Genomic DNA, 16633 nt, shown 5'->3' with positions numbered 1-16633 from the left:
GTTCCCTTCTTTCCTGTGAAGCCTTCTTTTCTGTCACTTTTATGTGTACAAAAAATTAAAAATATTAATAAATATTTTTATTAATATGCCTTTGCTCCTGTTTATCTGCCATTTGTCAGTTTAATTCACAGACCTCAGGAACTGAACATTAGAGGGTAGAGGGTAAGATTTTTCATCCCCTACACTTATAATCTATGAGATAAGCATGACTGTGACACATGCACAGATAACTAAACCGAAGATCAAGGAAGTTACAATAACTTGTGAGTAGAAGACTCAGGACTTGAGTCAACTTGAGTCAAAGACCTTTTACCTTCCTTGTTCCTTTCCTTGTTAGTGCCTAAACATTTGTTTTGCCTGTTTATTGAAGCTGAAGCCCAAGGGATTGCTGACACCTGCTCATGTGAGCTTCCCATGTTGAGTGTCAGGTTAGGAAAAGAAGTATACTTGGGGGCTTCCCGGGGGCTTCCCGGGGGCTTCCCTGGTGGCGCAGTGGTTGAGAGTCTGCCTACCAATGCAGGGGACACGGGTTCGAGCCCTGGTCTGAGAAGATCCCACATGCCGCGGAGCAACTAGGCCCATGAGCCACAATTACTGAGCCTGCGCGTCTGGAGCCTGTGCTCTGCAGCAAGAGAGGCCGCGATAGTGAGAGGCCCGTGCACCACGATGAAGAGTGGCCCCCGCTTGCCACAGCTGGAGAAAGCCCTCGCACAGAAACGAAGACCCAACACAGCAAAAATAGATAAATAAATAAATTTTTTAAAATATGTATTTCATTCTAATTCGAGGCAGGGAAGTAAGCTACTTCAGTGCTTTTAAAAAAAAAAAAAAAAAAAAAAGAAGTATACTTGGGTACAGCCCTGAAAAATCCCCATTCCAGACCCAGTCAGATAAAAGCCTGGTGATTTATGGTGACAGGACTTCTGTGGTACCTAGCCCTGGGCCAAGCAGTGTTAACCACTCAGTGAGTTTTGGATGATGACATGAGATGATTTGGGTACCTGCCCCCTGCAGCAGGGCAGGTACCCAGGCCACCATCTGACAGGGGCTCTGAGACCTGGTTTAAGAGAAAGGGACCCTGAGGTGCTAACTACATCCAGGATCTGGATTCTTCCCCATTCTTCCCCTCTCACCAGTTCTTTGGGAAAATGTCTGTAGGTAAATACTATATCTGTGGACTTCCCTGGTGGCGCAGTGGTTGAGAATCCGCCTGCCAATGCAGGGGACACGGGTTCGAGCCCTGGTCCGGGAAGATCCCACATGCCGCGGAGCAACTAAGCCCGTGCGCCACAACTACTGAGCCTGTGCTCTAGAGCCCGTGCCCTGCAACAAGAGAAGCCAACGTAAGGAGAAGCCCACGCACCTCAATGAAGACCCAACACAGCCAAAAATAAATAAATAAATACATAAAAAAACAAAACAAAACTATATCTGTGCCATATGAGCCCTAAACACAAGTAGGAGAGGACAATCTTGTCTTGAAGTGGCAGGGACCAAAACAGTTTCGGTTAAGAGACTTTTCAGGTTTGTCAACCTGAGAAGAACCCAAGAAGGAAAAATAATAGTCTTAAAGAGTGCCACTAAAAGTCTTATTGCGTTCCAAGAAGCCCTCTGCTGTAGTTAAGAAACTTGCCAGAAAGGCAAGGAAAGAGCATTACTTCCATTTACTTGGTCTGAAACAAGAGGAAAGGTCTGCTCACCTGAAAGCCAGTGTTGCTGTAGCCCTCGGCTGTGAGTGCTGCCGTCCTCTGCAGCTCCAAAGAGTTTTTGCTGCTCATGGATTTGGCTGGGCTCCGAATTCTTTTCAGATGTTTGGGCTGGAGATCCCCTGTACCTGTGAAATAGAACACTGCCTCTGCTTAGGTCAGGATGCCACCTGCTATTGTAGGAACCTGGACACTGCTTCAGTTTGGAAACTTCGACCAAAGTCTCCTGGTTGGGTTGAGGCAGGAGTGGCAAGGGGCGGGGTGGGCACTTCCAGATCAGGTCCACCCACCTCATTAATCCTTCTTCTTATCCTCATTCCCGCGGGCCCATTTACGCTCCAGGAAGAAGACTCCTGTGCTGCTCAAAACAGAAAAGGACATTTTCTCACAGTGTTGAGGAAAGGAATCTATTTCCTGTGCTGGTGCTGGGCACTGGGAGTGGTTGGTGGCAGGGAACATAAGTACTGCCTGCTACCAAGTGAGCAGAATTCTGTGCTCGGTCCCTGCTTGGGACATTATATATAGTGGTCTTGGTTTCTCTTCGGAACAAGGGAAAACTGAGGTGTCCCTGAATATCACCTCAGTTAACACCTCAGATTAACAAAAACTGACGGTTTGCCCAGGGCCATTTGGCCAATAAAGGGTCAGTGAGAAGTCAAATTCAGGTCTGGTGGATTCCAAAGCCTTTTTACTGCTGTCTGCAATCAAGGTTGCTTTTAAAAAATCCAACTCCTAGAAATGCAAAGATATGGCAGGTAAATGAAAAGCGACCAACTTTATCAAAAGATTCTTTGCTTTATGAAATTATTAGCTGTAGGATTTTTTTCAAAATAGCAATTTCCCCTAGTACATTTAAAATGAACTCTCACATATCCATTAATTATTATAATTGTGTGGCCTGTGTGGAAATGTGAAAAATGTTTATACGTGAAAAACTAAAATTTATAAACTGAATACTGCATATAGTAGACAAAAGAATGGAAAGAAAACATCAAATATTACTAGTGGTTATTTCTGGGGTGTGGTTTTGCGGGTGGTTGCTATTTTCTCTTTCATCCTTTGCTAGATTTTCTATAAAGAGCGTGATTTACTATCATTATCATCATATTGAATATATATATATGTTAACATATATGTATTACATATAATATATAATATATATGTTAAGAGCTCACTGGACCCATACTGCCTGGGTTCAGATCCTGACTCTGCCACTTACTGCAGCAAACTACAACTCAGCTCAAGAGCTAAACCCAGCCTGCTGCCTGTTTTTATGCAGCCCCAGAGCTAAGAATGGTTTCTAGCTTTTAAAATGGTTGAAAAAAATCGAAAGGATGACTATTTCGTGATACAAATAAACCCTATGAAATTCAAATTTCAGTGTCCATAAATGAAATTTTGTGGGAACACAAACATGCCCATTCGTTTATGTATTGTCTATGGCTGCTCAAGACTCAATCTAGTTTAAGGTTAGGGAGGATCCTTATTCTCCAGAGAAAAAGAAAAACCTTCATTCTTGTACTCATGGTTGTAATTGCAGAAACGTAACTCAAATGTCTGACATTCTTGCAGATATTGTTATATGAACCTTTTAAAATGCAACAATCCTATGTTTTCTCTGCCCGTAGGCTACAGACAGTATGTTTGAAAAGATACAAGCATGTTTGAGAGCAGGTCATGGTGCAAGCAAGATCACACTACAGCGTTGATTAAAAGACACAATGACCTGCCCATTTCATTCTCCAGCAATAACAGCTAATAGGAAAAATTGAGACCTAATTAGAGCAAATTGCACATACAACTTGGATGCTAAAATGCAAAAAAAAAGATGGTCATTTCCAGAGAAGTCTTAACTTAAAATGCTACCTATCTGAAACCTATGGTTAAGAGCTTTTAGAACTAATGAAAATTCCGACTTTCCTGGCAGCACAAGAATTAACTTGATTCATGGGACTATCACTAGAAATGATGGTACCTTGGTAGAAGCAATGGCTCATTTTGCCCAATTTGGAATAGAAATTGTGACCAGAAAATCACCTTTCAACTTTCCAAGACTGCATATTAAATCATTCCCTAGTCATGCAGAATCGTTATTTGTAAGGAATAACTGAGCCAAGGCCTGAGAAACTGTCTCTTAACTCCTCTGTGTCTGAGCTATTTTCATTGCAGGGTCCCTCAAACTCAGTTTTAAACTTTGCAACCATTGCGTAGCAACCGAATCACTAGACTTTTTAATCAAATGATTTCTATGTCCTATTCCATTCCCTAAGAGTTGGCTTTTAGACCAAAGACCCATGGGCTGTATATATACCAACCCATTAATGAAAAACCTCCCTACCCCCTTCAAATTTATTAAAAATGTGAAAGTAAAAAAAATTATAAATACATGATAGTAGGTCTTGCTTCATACATGTAGTTCTATAGTGAGGTCATTCTTTTCCTTTTGGTGACATTGTTTCCAAAAAGAGTAAAATTAATTTTAAAAAATTGTCCCACGTTGAGAACAATGTATTATATGTTTCATAATTTTTCTCTGCTCCCACTGTCCTCCCTGGAAGGACATCTCACGTACTACAGAATAACATTTTTTAAATACATCTTGAAGTAGTTTAATAAACCAAAAATGTAATCCTGGGATGGCTGCAAAGCTTAATCTGATTAACCAACTTGAATTTTTCAGATCATCCAAGAAAGAAAAAAAGTAATAATGTGTATTTGAAATAGAAAATACTTTGGGATGTTTTTCCAACAAAATCACCTATGTAGTTAGATTTTGCTTTTCAACACCCCCACTATACAGTTGGTACTAGGAAAGGGCAGGCACAGCAGCTGCTGCCTGGGTAATGGCACCTGTGATTTAAGATTACTTGGCATCTGTATCACTTTACTTAGAATCCTGGGAAAGATGATCTTGGCACATTGGTGGACCAATGGAACACTTGAGTCTCAGGGGACAAACTGGCTTTTCCAAGAACGTAAGTACTAAGTGGCAACGTTGTAATTTGAGCCCATGCTTCTGAAACCTGGTCCTGTCAAGAGCTAAGTTCTGAAAGGAAATAAAGCCCAAGGGAAGCACAACTGAACTTAATACCCCAAAGTATTCATTCCGTTAGTGGGGAAAGCAAACCATAACCAAGATAAATGCAAAAAGGTTAATGAAAAGGGAAAACAATGAGGTTGTCAAGACAGCAGAGTTTAATCCATTTGTGTACTTTGAAATCCTCAAAAAATGTGCCAATGCACATTGAAGTGATTTTTTTTTTTTTTGCGGTACGCGGTCCTCTCACTGTTGTGGCCTCTCCCGTCCTGGAGCACAGGCTCCGGATGCACAGGCTCAGCGGCCATGGCTCACGGGCCCAGCCACTCCGCGGCATGTGGGATCTTCCAGGACCGGGGCACGAACCTGTGTCCCCTGCATCGGCAGGCGGACTCTCAACCACTGCGCCACCAGTGAAGCCCAAGGTGATTCTTAAGAAGGCCCAAGTGTTGACCTGTCATATTTATTCCCCTGGAAGTGAATGCTTAGACCTGCAAGCTATAGGAGGGCAGGGATGGTACTCATCGTAGTCTCTGTGCTTAGCATTGCTTAGAACAGATCAGGCTCAAGGCTGAATAGTTTGTCCATTGACCAAAGGGAGAAACTGGAAATCCCTACCTTCCCAGGTATCCCAGGAATATATGTGAGCTGTACAATGAACTGTGACGGAGGCCAATTCCCACTGGCCGGCCCTCCCCAAGAACCAGGGCTTGGAGGAGGGCGAAGTGAGCCTAGGGTGCACATTTTAAGGGGACACTCACTCTCAGTATCATGCGGGCACAGGGTCAGGACCTGAGAGTGGGAGCCTTCTTAAATTTTGCACCCCAGGCACCTTGCCCAGCTCATCCTACTCTTGTCCCTGCCACGAGCAAGCCATGAGTCTGTTTTGGATGAGTATAAGGTAGCAGTTAAGCACGTAGGCTCTGGACTCAGTCTAGCTGCCAACCCAGGCTCTGCCTTTTACTAAAGCTAACTAGCTGGAACCTCAGGCAAGTTACTCACAGGTATCCTCTCTAAACATCTGTTGTTACCTGCAAAACGAGATTCATAGTTGTGCCCACCTTATAACAGGCCTGCTGGGTGGGTTTGATATGGTATCGCATGATAAGTGCCTGGTGCTCTGTAGGAAGAACGCATACACTCAAGATTCCAGGGCAAACCTGCCAGCAGCGCCCCAAAAGGCAACCTAGGGGAAACATTCTTTGTCCCTTTTCACAGATGAGAAAACAAGACACAGTTTGTGAGGGAATGGTGGGTGGGATGGTCAGCTAAATAAGGCTGCTACTGGAAAAAAATATTGCAATCTCTCGAAAAGAGAAATATGAGAAAGAGAGAAATATGAGAAAGAGAAAACTCAAATATGTTTTCTTCACCGTTTTGCTACCGTGATGGCAAGAATCATGAATGGATGCTAAAGCTAGTGGCTGGCAGAATTTGATGAGAAGGACATTTACATGTCTCTTAGTGTCTCCCCACCAATTACATATTAATCAAAGAAAAAGAATACGAGAACTTTATAATGGTGAAAACTGGAAGACACCACCTTACCCAAACGGTCAGCAAAAATGGGGAAAAGTGACATTCTGTGCCTCTTGATAAGATGCACTGAGCAGGACACAACATCATTCCTGTGGTATTACTGTCCCAAATGTATAACCTGAGTCTAATCAGAAAGACATTAGGGCCAATTGAGGGATGTTTTATAAAATAACTGGCCTGTATTCCTCAAAATTGTTATGGTCATAAAAGACAAACAAGCCAGAGGACCATTCCAGATTACAGAATACCAAAGATATTTTACAGATAAATGCAACACATCATCCTGGAGTGAGTCCTGGACCAAGGGAAAGGTTTGTTATAACTTATAGGACAATGTAGGGACAATTGACCAAATTTGAATTTTGGTCATAGTAATGTATCAATCTTAAATTTCCTCATCTTGATAATGATACTGTTGTTATGCAAGAGAACGTCCTTACGAAATAGACATTGGAGTATGTAGGAATAAAGGAGTATGATGTCTGTATTTATTCCCAAATGGTTCAGAAACAAAGCAGCGTGTAAATGTATATGAGATGAGAGAGAATAAATAAAGCAAATGAGGCATTATGTTAATGGTGAATCTGATTAAATGATGAGAGTTTTTGTTATTCTTGAAAGTTTTCTATAAGTTTGAAATTATATCAAAGTAAAAAAGATACAAAAAGACATTTTGTGAATTATTATATATGCAAATTATAAACTTAACCTCCTTGTCAGTTATGTGTGTGGGCAGGGAAATTGTTAATTTATATATATATATTTTTTTCTCTTTTTATTTTGCACTGTAAAAAAGAACAATAACATACTGCTTTTCTTCACCTCCATATGGATTTTAAGAAATTTCCTTTTCTCCAGGAGAAATGGTTTATAGACAGAAAAAATAGTATCAAATTGTGAAATCTGTGAACCTCAGAAGTCAATATCTTGAAGACTACTCCCAGGGGCAGGGAAGAAAACAAGTGTCACAGAGATGAGACAGGCACATATAAGGAGAGCAAGCTGGGGAAATGACCGTTTTCAATGCCACTGACCCAGAATACACAGTAGGTACAATTTTCCTCATGGCATCTCCTGCCACCAAGGTTGAGGAATAGAAGGATTGCAACAGGGCTGCCCTGCTCAGAAGCTGGCCTATAGCTGAAGTGAGCACTGGTTTCTCACTCGGTCTAATGAGGGCACTCTTAGTCTCAACCTTCTCTTGTGAAATGGGTTTTATGTCCATGCAACACTCAGGATATTCCAGTTAGAAGGTCTCATATCCCCCTTTGAGGAAGTAGAGCTGTGGGGCTGCGGCCAGCAGACAGAGCCAGGTGTCATCCTAACACTCAGCACCCACTCCCCCAACCCCAGCCTGCCCACTCACTGCCCCAGAAACCCTAATTTATTTCTTTATTTCTTTATTTGGCTGTGCCACGTGGCTTGCGGGATCTTAGTTCCTTGACCAGGATTGAACCTGCACCCTCGGCAGTGAAAGCATGGAGTCCTAACCACTGGACTGCCAGGGAATTCCCCAGAAACCCTAATGTGTATTTTTTACATCTCTGAAACTATATATTATCCCACATATTTCCCCCCATGTTGTTAAATACAGATTCCACACACATTTTATTATTTATGTTCAGAGTTGGGATGGATTTTTTAATAGCAACAGCAAAGATTCTGCTACCTAAAAAGGTTAAGGTTTTTGGTATAGGGGTTTCCTCTTATATAACATATCCCTAAAACTGTAAGATTTGTCATTACTAGGTCAAGCTATGTGACTCAGAATTATAGAGATGCCAAGTAATTGTCAGTGACATTGAATTTAAAAAACTTAAGGACGTACCCCCAAAGTTGTAAGTTGTCCTTAAAAGTTGCTCTAAGTCTAAAAGTAAATGTTTAAACCACATCTTGAGCTCTCATTTTCAGCCTCACCCATCACTATCTAGTTATTTCACATATTGGCAGAAGCTTGAGATAGTGTCAAGGTTCTTACATCAGTTGGTAGAACATCTGGAAGTTGCAGTATTATTTGTGAATGCTGGGAAATATTGATATTGAATTCTACTCAGTCTACTGCGCTGGAAACAATCTGAGCAGGAAAAGACTATGTCCTGCTTATGCAATGTAAAAATCACAATCACAAACACACAAAACTATGTAAAAGTAAGCAAGGGAACCTTGGTTTCTGAGTTTTTCTGTTCAATGTGGTTTGTTACTTATCATTTGTTAGCGTTCATTAGCATTATTTCACACTCATCAAAATAATCATTCTGGGTAACTTCCATTCATTCGCTCAATACAAATTTTAGTTACTAAAAGCAAAAAAAGAAATCCTATTCCCAGCGTCCTCTTGTGAGGATTGCACGTACTGAGATATTGTTTGTCATTGTCCTGTTACAGGAGGACCCAGGCAGACCTCCTGGGCTTCCCCTCATTTTGTTCTACTCTCTTTCTCGCTCACAAATCTTCCAGGACCTCGGGACTCTGTTCTGGTCTCAGAGCATTTTCGCTTGAACTTGGTGTAGCCCCTGGACTGGTTCATTCTCATTGTTCAGCTCTCAGCTGCTCAGGGTTGCTGCCCCAGACCACCCAATCTTCTTGCCAGACCTCCTCTAGTTGAGATCACTGACTGTCTTGTGTGCCACAGAATCCCCTGTGCCAGCACAGGGCCTGGCCTGGAGGCAGGACAGAGACAGCACAGCTATACAGGGGCTCTAAAGGCCTGGTTCTCAGCTTCTAAATACCGTCCCCCTAAAAGGAACCAGACAGGTGCACCTATGACTTCTTCCAAAAAGGAAATTTTTAAACCGGAGGTTGTATCTAAAAGAATACTCTGAAAAGGGCTTCAAAAGTAGTCAAAGTCAAGATGATTTTAACGTCAAAAAGAACAATGTTTATAGCGGAAATACATTAAGTCTATGAAAATTCATACGTCCATAACCATTCTTAAAATAGAAAACTCTAGAAAAACCCCCTCATATTTATCACCACTTAAGCAGGTTTAATCCCTTACTGTGAAAGTTAAAGAGAAAAGTAAGCATTTACATCATCCAGCAAGAACTGCATTTCAAGGTAACCAAATAGCTCCAGCTGATGAGAAGCTATGCTTTATATAATGCCAAGAGCAAATATAAAAGGAATGACGGGATTTGAAAAGCATGATTTGGAGACCTCTTGAGCAAAGATGATCAGCTTGTCTTAAGTAACTGAGTGGACAGTTGGTGGGGTGCTGGATATCGTATGGAACCAAGGTCATGGCACACAGGTGACATACTGGCATGGAGGACAGTGAAATAGCAGAAGAAAGAGATCAGGCCAGTTTCAATGCATATGGGCAATTTGTTTTCAGTGGGTCCACCAGATATTATGAGCGTCTGATGTGGGACAACGTGAAGTACACATCACTTCTGTTTTTGCATGTGGAAGTCTTTGTGTCTTTTCTCTCGAGCTCTGAAGTTAGACTGCCTGTTCTAACCCGTTATTTCCCCTCTTCAAGGTTGGGTTCTTGAGCAGGGTATGCAATCTCTCAGAGCCTCAGTTTCCTAGAGCTCTTAGGGTTTTGTGAGGACCAAATAAGAATATCTGTGAAATTGTTGGACCAGGGCCTGGCACTTTCAAGACTCAATAAATTAGCTATTGTTGTTGTTATTGTTGTTGTAGTAGTAAATACTACAGCTGTAATTGCTGTGTATAACCTCCCCTCTCCTGTCCTCATCCCAGTCCAGCCCATGAGATTCTAGACTTCCAGCAGGCTGAGTATGAGAACCCATCAAGGTGTCAGGAACCAGGTTCTAGACTCTCCCATTGTTAAGCCACCTGCAGGACCTGAGTGAGTCAGTCACTCAAGGGCTCTGACCTCCAGTTTCCTCACCATGAGCCTGGAAGAGAGGTGGGCATGGTGGAGGGGACCTTAAATGTGTATCATCATGAAAGATGATACAAAACAGGGTATTAAGGTGTTATTCAGCATGACTGTGTTCTAAAACCTGGGACACAATGCATGTAAGATAAAATGTGATGTTTCCCCCAGTCGGCGGGCAGGACACTGGCCTATTTTTCTTAACATCTTCCAAAGTAAAACTGAGGGCTGCCCTGATTCTACTCCTTCCAAATACTTGTTCACTAAATCCTTTAAATTTGTTATGATCATAATTCTTAGTCCAGAATAAAAATTCCATAGCCCTGTCCCCTAATAAAACAGTACAATGTACTTATTGACTACACTGATTGCCTGCTTGCCTGTTAGACCATAAGCTCCATGACAGCAGAGACCTTTGTTTTGTTCATTGACGCATTCCCAGCACCTACAACAGTGCCTCACACATCGTCAATGTTTGGCAAATAGTAATTTAATCGTTCAAGAATCTTTACAAAGTTATCAGCTTGGTATAGTGATTGTTTTTGTAAAATATGGGGCTCAGGTCCTGTAAAATGGCTATATTCATTTGTCTCCATCCAAGACTGTTTTGAGTCAGGGAAACGTCAAGGCTGAGTAAGAGCTTCGTAAGTACGTGCAGTGTGTGCAACTTTCTGTTGCAGTCTGGGTTTTCCCCATAACTCTCCCTGTGCTGTGTAGTCACAGGAAGTGAGTAGGAATTCAGATTCCAAGCCCTGCCTCTCTTTGTTCCTCGTAAATGAGGGCAGCTGACCACAAAGGAGCCTGTCAGCGCTGAGGTCTTGGTCTTCCGGAGTGGGGTGAGGCGGACATCAGGGAGTGGAGACTTAGCACAGCCTTGGCAGACAGCACACACAGGGCAAGGTGTGCCCCAGGCAGAATTGCCTGGTAAAAGGCTTTGTCCCCCCAGTGAACCACGATGGAGCGCCCTCCCTGTCCAGACCCATAAAAGCAGGTGAGCCTCAGAAGTTAAGCACCGTGCCCTGGGTCACACAGCTGGATCCTGCTGGAGCCAGACAACCCAATCTAGGCTGTCTGCCTTGAAGACTTGAGTTTTCCCCACTGTTCCCCTTCTGCTTTTGGCATCTTCAGCTCCCAAACGAATATTTACTGAGAGCCTATCATGAACCAGGCACTATTCTAGGCACTTGGGAGTCATCAGTGAACAAAACAAAGATCCATGTCTTGCTCTATGGGACTTGGAAGGCAAGAGAAAGACCTGGGGACCAAGCCAAGAATTTTGCCTTGAGCTCTTGCCTTGGGGGCAGAGACAGAAGCCTAGCTCTTTAAATTCCTGTAAAGGCACGCTTTGCTTCTCTCCTGTCCTATCTGAATGTTCTGCACACAGCCCAGCCTCAGCATTAAAACTTCTCCAGGTGGAGCCTTATCGGTCCTTGTAGTTCTGTGTAGTCTTTATCTCAATCCCTGGTTCAAGAATGGTAATTCAAGCAAAACTAAACAAGTGCAGGATGTTTTTGGTGGGAGGTTTTGCAGCCTAGAATTCCTTAAACAGGAGACGGGTAACAATCAGGTAATAATAGAGGGAACTGGTTTGCCAGAAAGTGCCTGTGACATCACTACAGATCAGATGAGAAGAATAGGAATTAAATTTGTGACAGTGATTGCCTCTTCAGAGCAAGACAAGGAAGCCTGGTTCAGCGGCCAACGGGGGCCTTGGTGAAAGAATTGTTTAGCTGTGTGCACTATTTGGATTCTTTAACAAAGAAGTGTCGTAGAGCAAATTGGATTGAAAGTTAGTGGTCAATTCTGGCTGGTGGGAACATGGTTGTTTATTATTCTACTCTTGTGCTTCCTGTGTGGTGACTATATTGATTAGAACAAGGTGGTAGTGGTTAAGAGCAGATTACCTGGGCTCATTTCCAGCTCTGTCACTTATTACCTGTGCGATCCTGGACAACAACTCAGCCACCCTCTCTTTATTCATATGTTCATAAGATTGAGTGAGTTGGTATGGAAAGCATTTCAACTAATGGTTGACACATAGGGCTATCGAAGCATTAGCTGTTACTGTTATTATAACTAAGAGTGTAGTTATAAATAACTGTAAATTAATCAACAAAAAAGATGGATAGGATTTTCTAAATGCAGAGAAACTTTGCAATCTTGATCCAGGAAGTTCTGCTAAGGCCCGAAGACTTCCACGAAGTGGGCCTGATGTGTGGAGCGCATCAGGGGACCCAGATCATGAGCAAGAAGTGAAGAGAAGCTCTGAAGTATGGACGCTCAGGGCATTTGCTTGAGTCCACTCAGTGACATCCAGCAAAAAAGGGCCCTTCCATGTTGCCCCAAGAAGAATTAGTAATTTATCTACAGGAAGCATTAATTCCAAGAAGCAAGGCACAAGGCTGTTTTCACACCCTTCTATACAATAAGGTTTTTTCTTTTTTTAAAAAAATTGTTTCCTGCTGCTCTTTTCATCCATTTTCCAGTTATAGCCTCCATGTGCAGCAGATTAGCCTCACTGCAGATGTGGGTTATTTAAATGCATGTATATTTTTAAAGTTGAGCAATGATGCTTTTTCTCCTTTAGTTTATACACCAAACACATTTCTGCTATCTTTGCTGAGAGAAAATTATATCTTATTTATATATTGCCTGTAAGTGAAATGACTTTTCCCAAGTTTATTAATTTCTGACTTTGCATGTAGAATAGAAAAATGACTCAAAATTTAGTCTTTAAAGGAAAAAAAATTGTGAACCCATGTATGGCTGTTAACACGACTGATGCCATCTTGGGCCCATACAGTTCTTCCTGTCCTTCTGCTGACCCTACCCAGGCCTGTACTGTGCAGTAAATCACTTCTCTGTCGTCAGTGGCTTGGTAGATAATAGATATTGTTTACTAATTATCAGGACCAGGTGGTTTCTATGCGCTATTAGTCCCCAAACAATGATGAAGACCTTCTCGGACGTATTCCCAGCGCCCAGGAGACTAGTTACCCAATCAGTCATCTTGACTCAGGAACGCACATCCTGTTTCCAAGCATGTACCCCCATACCTGGGGTTAACTATAAAATTGTCGCAGCGGCCCCTTGGTGGTGTGGAGTGCATCTGTGAATGCTTCCGGATCATTGTCTGCCCGATCCCACCCTGGGAATAAGTTAAACTGTAATAAACTGATCTGTTGATTAAATGGTCTCAAGATACCTTCCCAGTTGGGTGGGTACTTTTCATTCCCTCCATCCTCCAACAATCCACATAGACCAACTCAACCAATTCTCTTTGTAACTCACGTCTCTTCGTACATTCTATTTTTCTTCTCCACTCACTGCCTTCTCAGATCTCCTCACTCTTTCTTCAAAGTGTTCTATTCTTAAACCTGACTTTCATTTCTCAAGAGACTCGAACTAGTAAATATTGGTTATTTGTCACAGGTGAAAGCATTTCAGGTATGCAGGGCACTCAATGCCCATCTGTGGATAATGACCTCACTAAATCCACTTCCTCTGCAGGTCACTTCTCCGCATCGTGTGCCTGATCACACTACAGGATCCTCATGCATTGAGGTCACTAGCGACTCCTTCTTGCTGCAAATCCCTAAACCCTGGGCAGTCCTTATTCTTTTTTTTTTTTTGGCTGTACGCGGGCCTCTCTCTGTTGTGGCCTCCCCCGTTGCGGAGCACAGGCTCCGGACGCGCAGGCTCAGCGGCCATGGCTCACGGGCCCAGCCGCTCTGCGGCATGTGGGATTTTCCCGGACCGGGGCACGAACCCGCATCCCCTGCATCGGCAGGTGGACTCTCAACCACTGCGCCACCAGGGAAGCCCGCAGTCCTTATTCTGATGCTGAATCTCGGCCCTCCTTGGTTGCAGTTACCCTAGACTTCCGCTGCCCTTTCCTGGTACCCCTCTTCCCTTGGTCACTTCCTCTTAGTTGCCTTTGTCACTCCTTTTCCTCCACCCATCCGTGGGGTGTTTGTTAGTGTCCCTAGGGCTTCCTCCTACTCTAACACAGGGATGTGATTTACAGAGTTTCTCAGATAAGGTCTATGAATGGAATCTCCCAAAGGCTTCCAAGCATTTTGCATGCATGTTGTGATATGATTTATAATAAGACATACGTATTTGGTCTTCCTTCCCCTTTCCTGGCACAGAGCTCCTGAAACTCTTGTAAATTCCTAAGCACTAAGAGAGTCTTTTGTTCTATTGAGGCAACTCTGGGTGGGCTCCTTGATGGCTTCTGGATGGAGGCCGGTCACAAGAAAGACCAAGCCATGGAGAATCTTGGGGTTTTCAAATTAATCCAACCTGATGAAAATGCTGTTGGAACCTGTGCTGGTCAGAAGCACAGGTGACAACCTGGACTCGTGATTGGCATCTGAAATGGGAGTGGGGGAGGTCTTGTGGGACTGAGCCCTTAACCTGTGGGATTTGATGCTATCTCCAGGTAGATAGCGTCAGAATTGAGTTAAATTGTAGGACACACAGCTGGTATCTGACATCTGGTGTCAGAACTCTTATGAGTGTGGTACTAGTGTGAGAATCAAGGAGAAACACAGAAGGATTTTTCTTATGCACATGTACTTTTCTGGAGAAAGCGTCTTGAGCTTTCATCATCATTCTTAAAGATCCATGACCCCATGAGAACCAGTGGAGAGAGAGTAGGAGGATATGAGGAAAAGACGCCAATGAAGTCCAAGTTTGCAGAAGGCAGATGCTCCATAACCACATTTGGAAACATCTCCACTTGGCTATCTCACAGGTACTTCCAACTCAGTGTGACCAACCTTGAAATCAACCCCCAAACAGGTTCCCATTCCTGTTTCCTTTCATCTGTATGTGGCATTGCCATTCACCCTGCTTCCCATGTCGGAAACTTGGGGGAGAGTTTAGGTTGTTAATTTATTCTAACGTCTTACACTCAATCACCTTCAATACCTGCCCACTTCAGACACTCACCTCCTCTCACTTAAACCATAGCCATAGTTTTCTTGCCAACTTCTTACCTATAGTTTTTATTCCAGTTTATCTTCACATGACTGCCCAAGAAGTATTTCACATGTGGACATTTCATCATGTCACTCCCCTGCTCACTATTCTTCAGTGGTTCCCCATTACTCACAGGAAAAAAAAAAAACCCTAAGCCAGGTAGGTAAAGTCTTGGTCCTCGCCCACCAGATGGCATTATCTTTCATCCCCCAACAACAATATGATCAGCCATGCTGAACTCCTTGAGGTCACATTAAAGATCCCTTGAGATCAGGCTACACTTTCCCACAGTGCTTTGCACATGTGATTTCTATGTATAGAAATCACCCCCAGAGCCTCACCTCCCCCTTTACTGTCCACTTGCAATCCACCAAGCAAAGCTCACCCCACCTTTTAAGCCTCTCCCCTCAAGGGCCTCCTCCTTGGTGATGCCTTCTTGGCTGCTCCAGGTGACATGGACCAGGCTCCTGGGATCCACCTACCTCCCAGGTGCACCTACCTAGGTACACACCTCCAACTTTCACACCCCTCTTATACTGCATTTTCATTTTATACTGCATTGAGTGTCTGCATCCTTAAATGATTTGCACAAGGCAGCATACTCTCTCCATGCATACAGAACCAAAGCAAAATCAATGGAAGGAGCAAAAGAAAGTTTTGACACAGAGATCTGGGCAACCAAATCATTCTAAGCTAAAAGGGAGTGAAGGGGTTATATAGAGAATTTTAAAACTCACATGTGGAGTTCACGCCACTTAATTTCATTTGTATCATTGATTCCTCTGGTATATGTTGAGATTTATTTGTGGCTGTGAGGATTAAACAAGATTAGCAAAGTGGTATTTTACCCAGAGCTAAATGCACTTTGTAGTGATTATCTACTTTGCTTATTTCCTCTGCCAGTCTCTGCAATCCTTAGACGCATAGGCTGTGTCTTTTCAAATGTTTCTCCTCAGATCCTAGCAGTAGGCAGAGACCTCTCTGTAAGTTCTCCATCAGTGGGAGGTGGTACTGTCTCTTGCTGTTAAGAATTCAGTGAGTTTTTTGAATGAATGTGCAAAATAATGAACCAGAAAGAAGACATTTTCTAATAATTCTTATAGAGGTCATTCATCACGCCTTTGAGTAAGCAGGGTGCCTACCAGGCACTAGACGCAAGCGAGTGAAGCAGTTAGGGGCTCTAGGTGAGCCTGACTCACAGGTCTGCTGGAGGCTGTGGGTGTGGTCCAGAGCGGGTGCGGTTCAGAGTGGGCGTGTCCCGATGGGCGTGGTCTGGCCGGGTGGGTGGGGCTTGGGTGTTAAGTGAGGCCACCCCATAGGCTTTGGGGGCTCAAAGCGGGGGGGGGGGGGGAGTGGGGGGGGAGTGGGGGGTGGGGGGTGGGCGGAGGACTTGCCGACTCAACCCGTTTGGACTTCAGATCATAGGAACTGGTTCAGAAGAGACATGCAGTTTCCTGCGTTGCAGGAGGCAAGGGGAAACCCTGCGGGGTAGAAACAGGCTTCAAGCCCTCGCGGGCTGTG

At 43.4% G+C, this 16633-nt stretch overlaps 1 protein-coding gene and 1 long non-coding RNA gene across 2 annotated transcripts in view; one reads left to right on the top strand and one right to left on the bottom strand.

Moving 5' to 3' along the window:
• Positions 1–2431, bottom strand: part of SLC28A3 (solute carrier family 28 member 3) — a 59134-nt gene extending 56703 nt beyond the window's left edge. The window contains exon 1 of the mRNA XM_004285363.3: positions 1701–2431. Within this exon, the coding sequence (XP_004285411.1) occupies positions 1701–1778 (78 nt within the window). The 5' untranslated portion in view covers positions 1779–2431. The remainder of the gene's footprint in view (positions 1–1700) is intronic.
• LOC117198592 (uncharacterized) overlaps positions 1–16633 on the top strand; it is a 342215-nt gene that overhangs the window by 187370 nt on the left and 138212 nt on the right. The window lies entirely within an intron of this gene.

The sequence above is a fragment of the Orcinus orca genome, chromosome 6 (genome assembly GCF_937001465.1).
Source record: "Orcinus orca chromosome 6, mOrcOrc1.1, whole genome shotgun sequence".
Classification (NCBI taxonomy): domain Eukaryota; kingdom Metazoa; phylum Chordata; class Mammalia; order Artiodactyla; family Delphinidae; genus Orcinus; species Orcinus orca.
The sequence above is the reverse complement of the archived record's forward strand: the minus strand, read 5'-3'. Positions and strand labels throughout refer to the sequence as shown.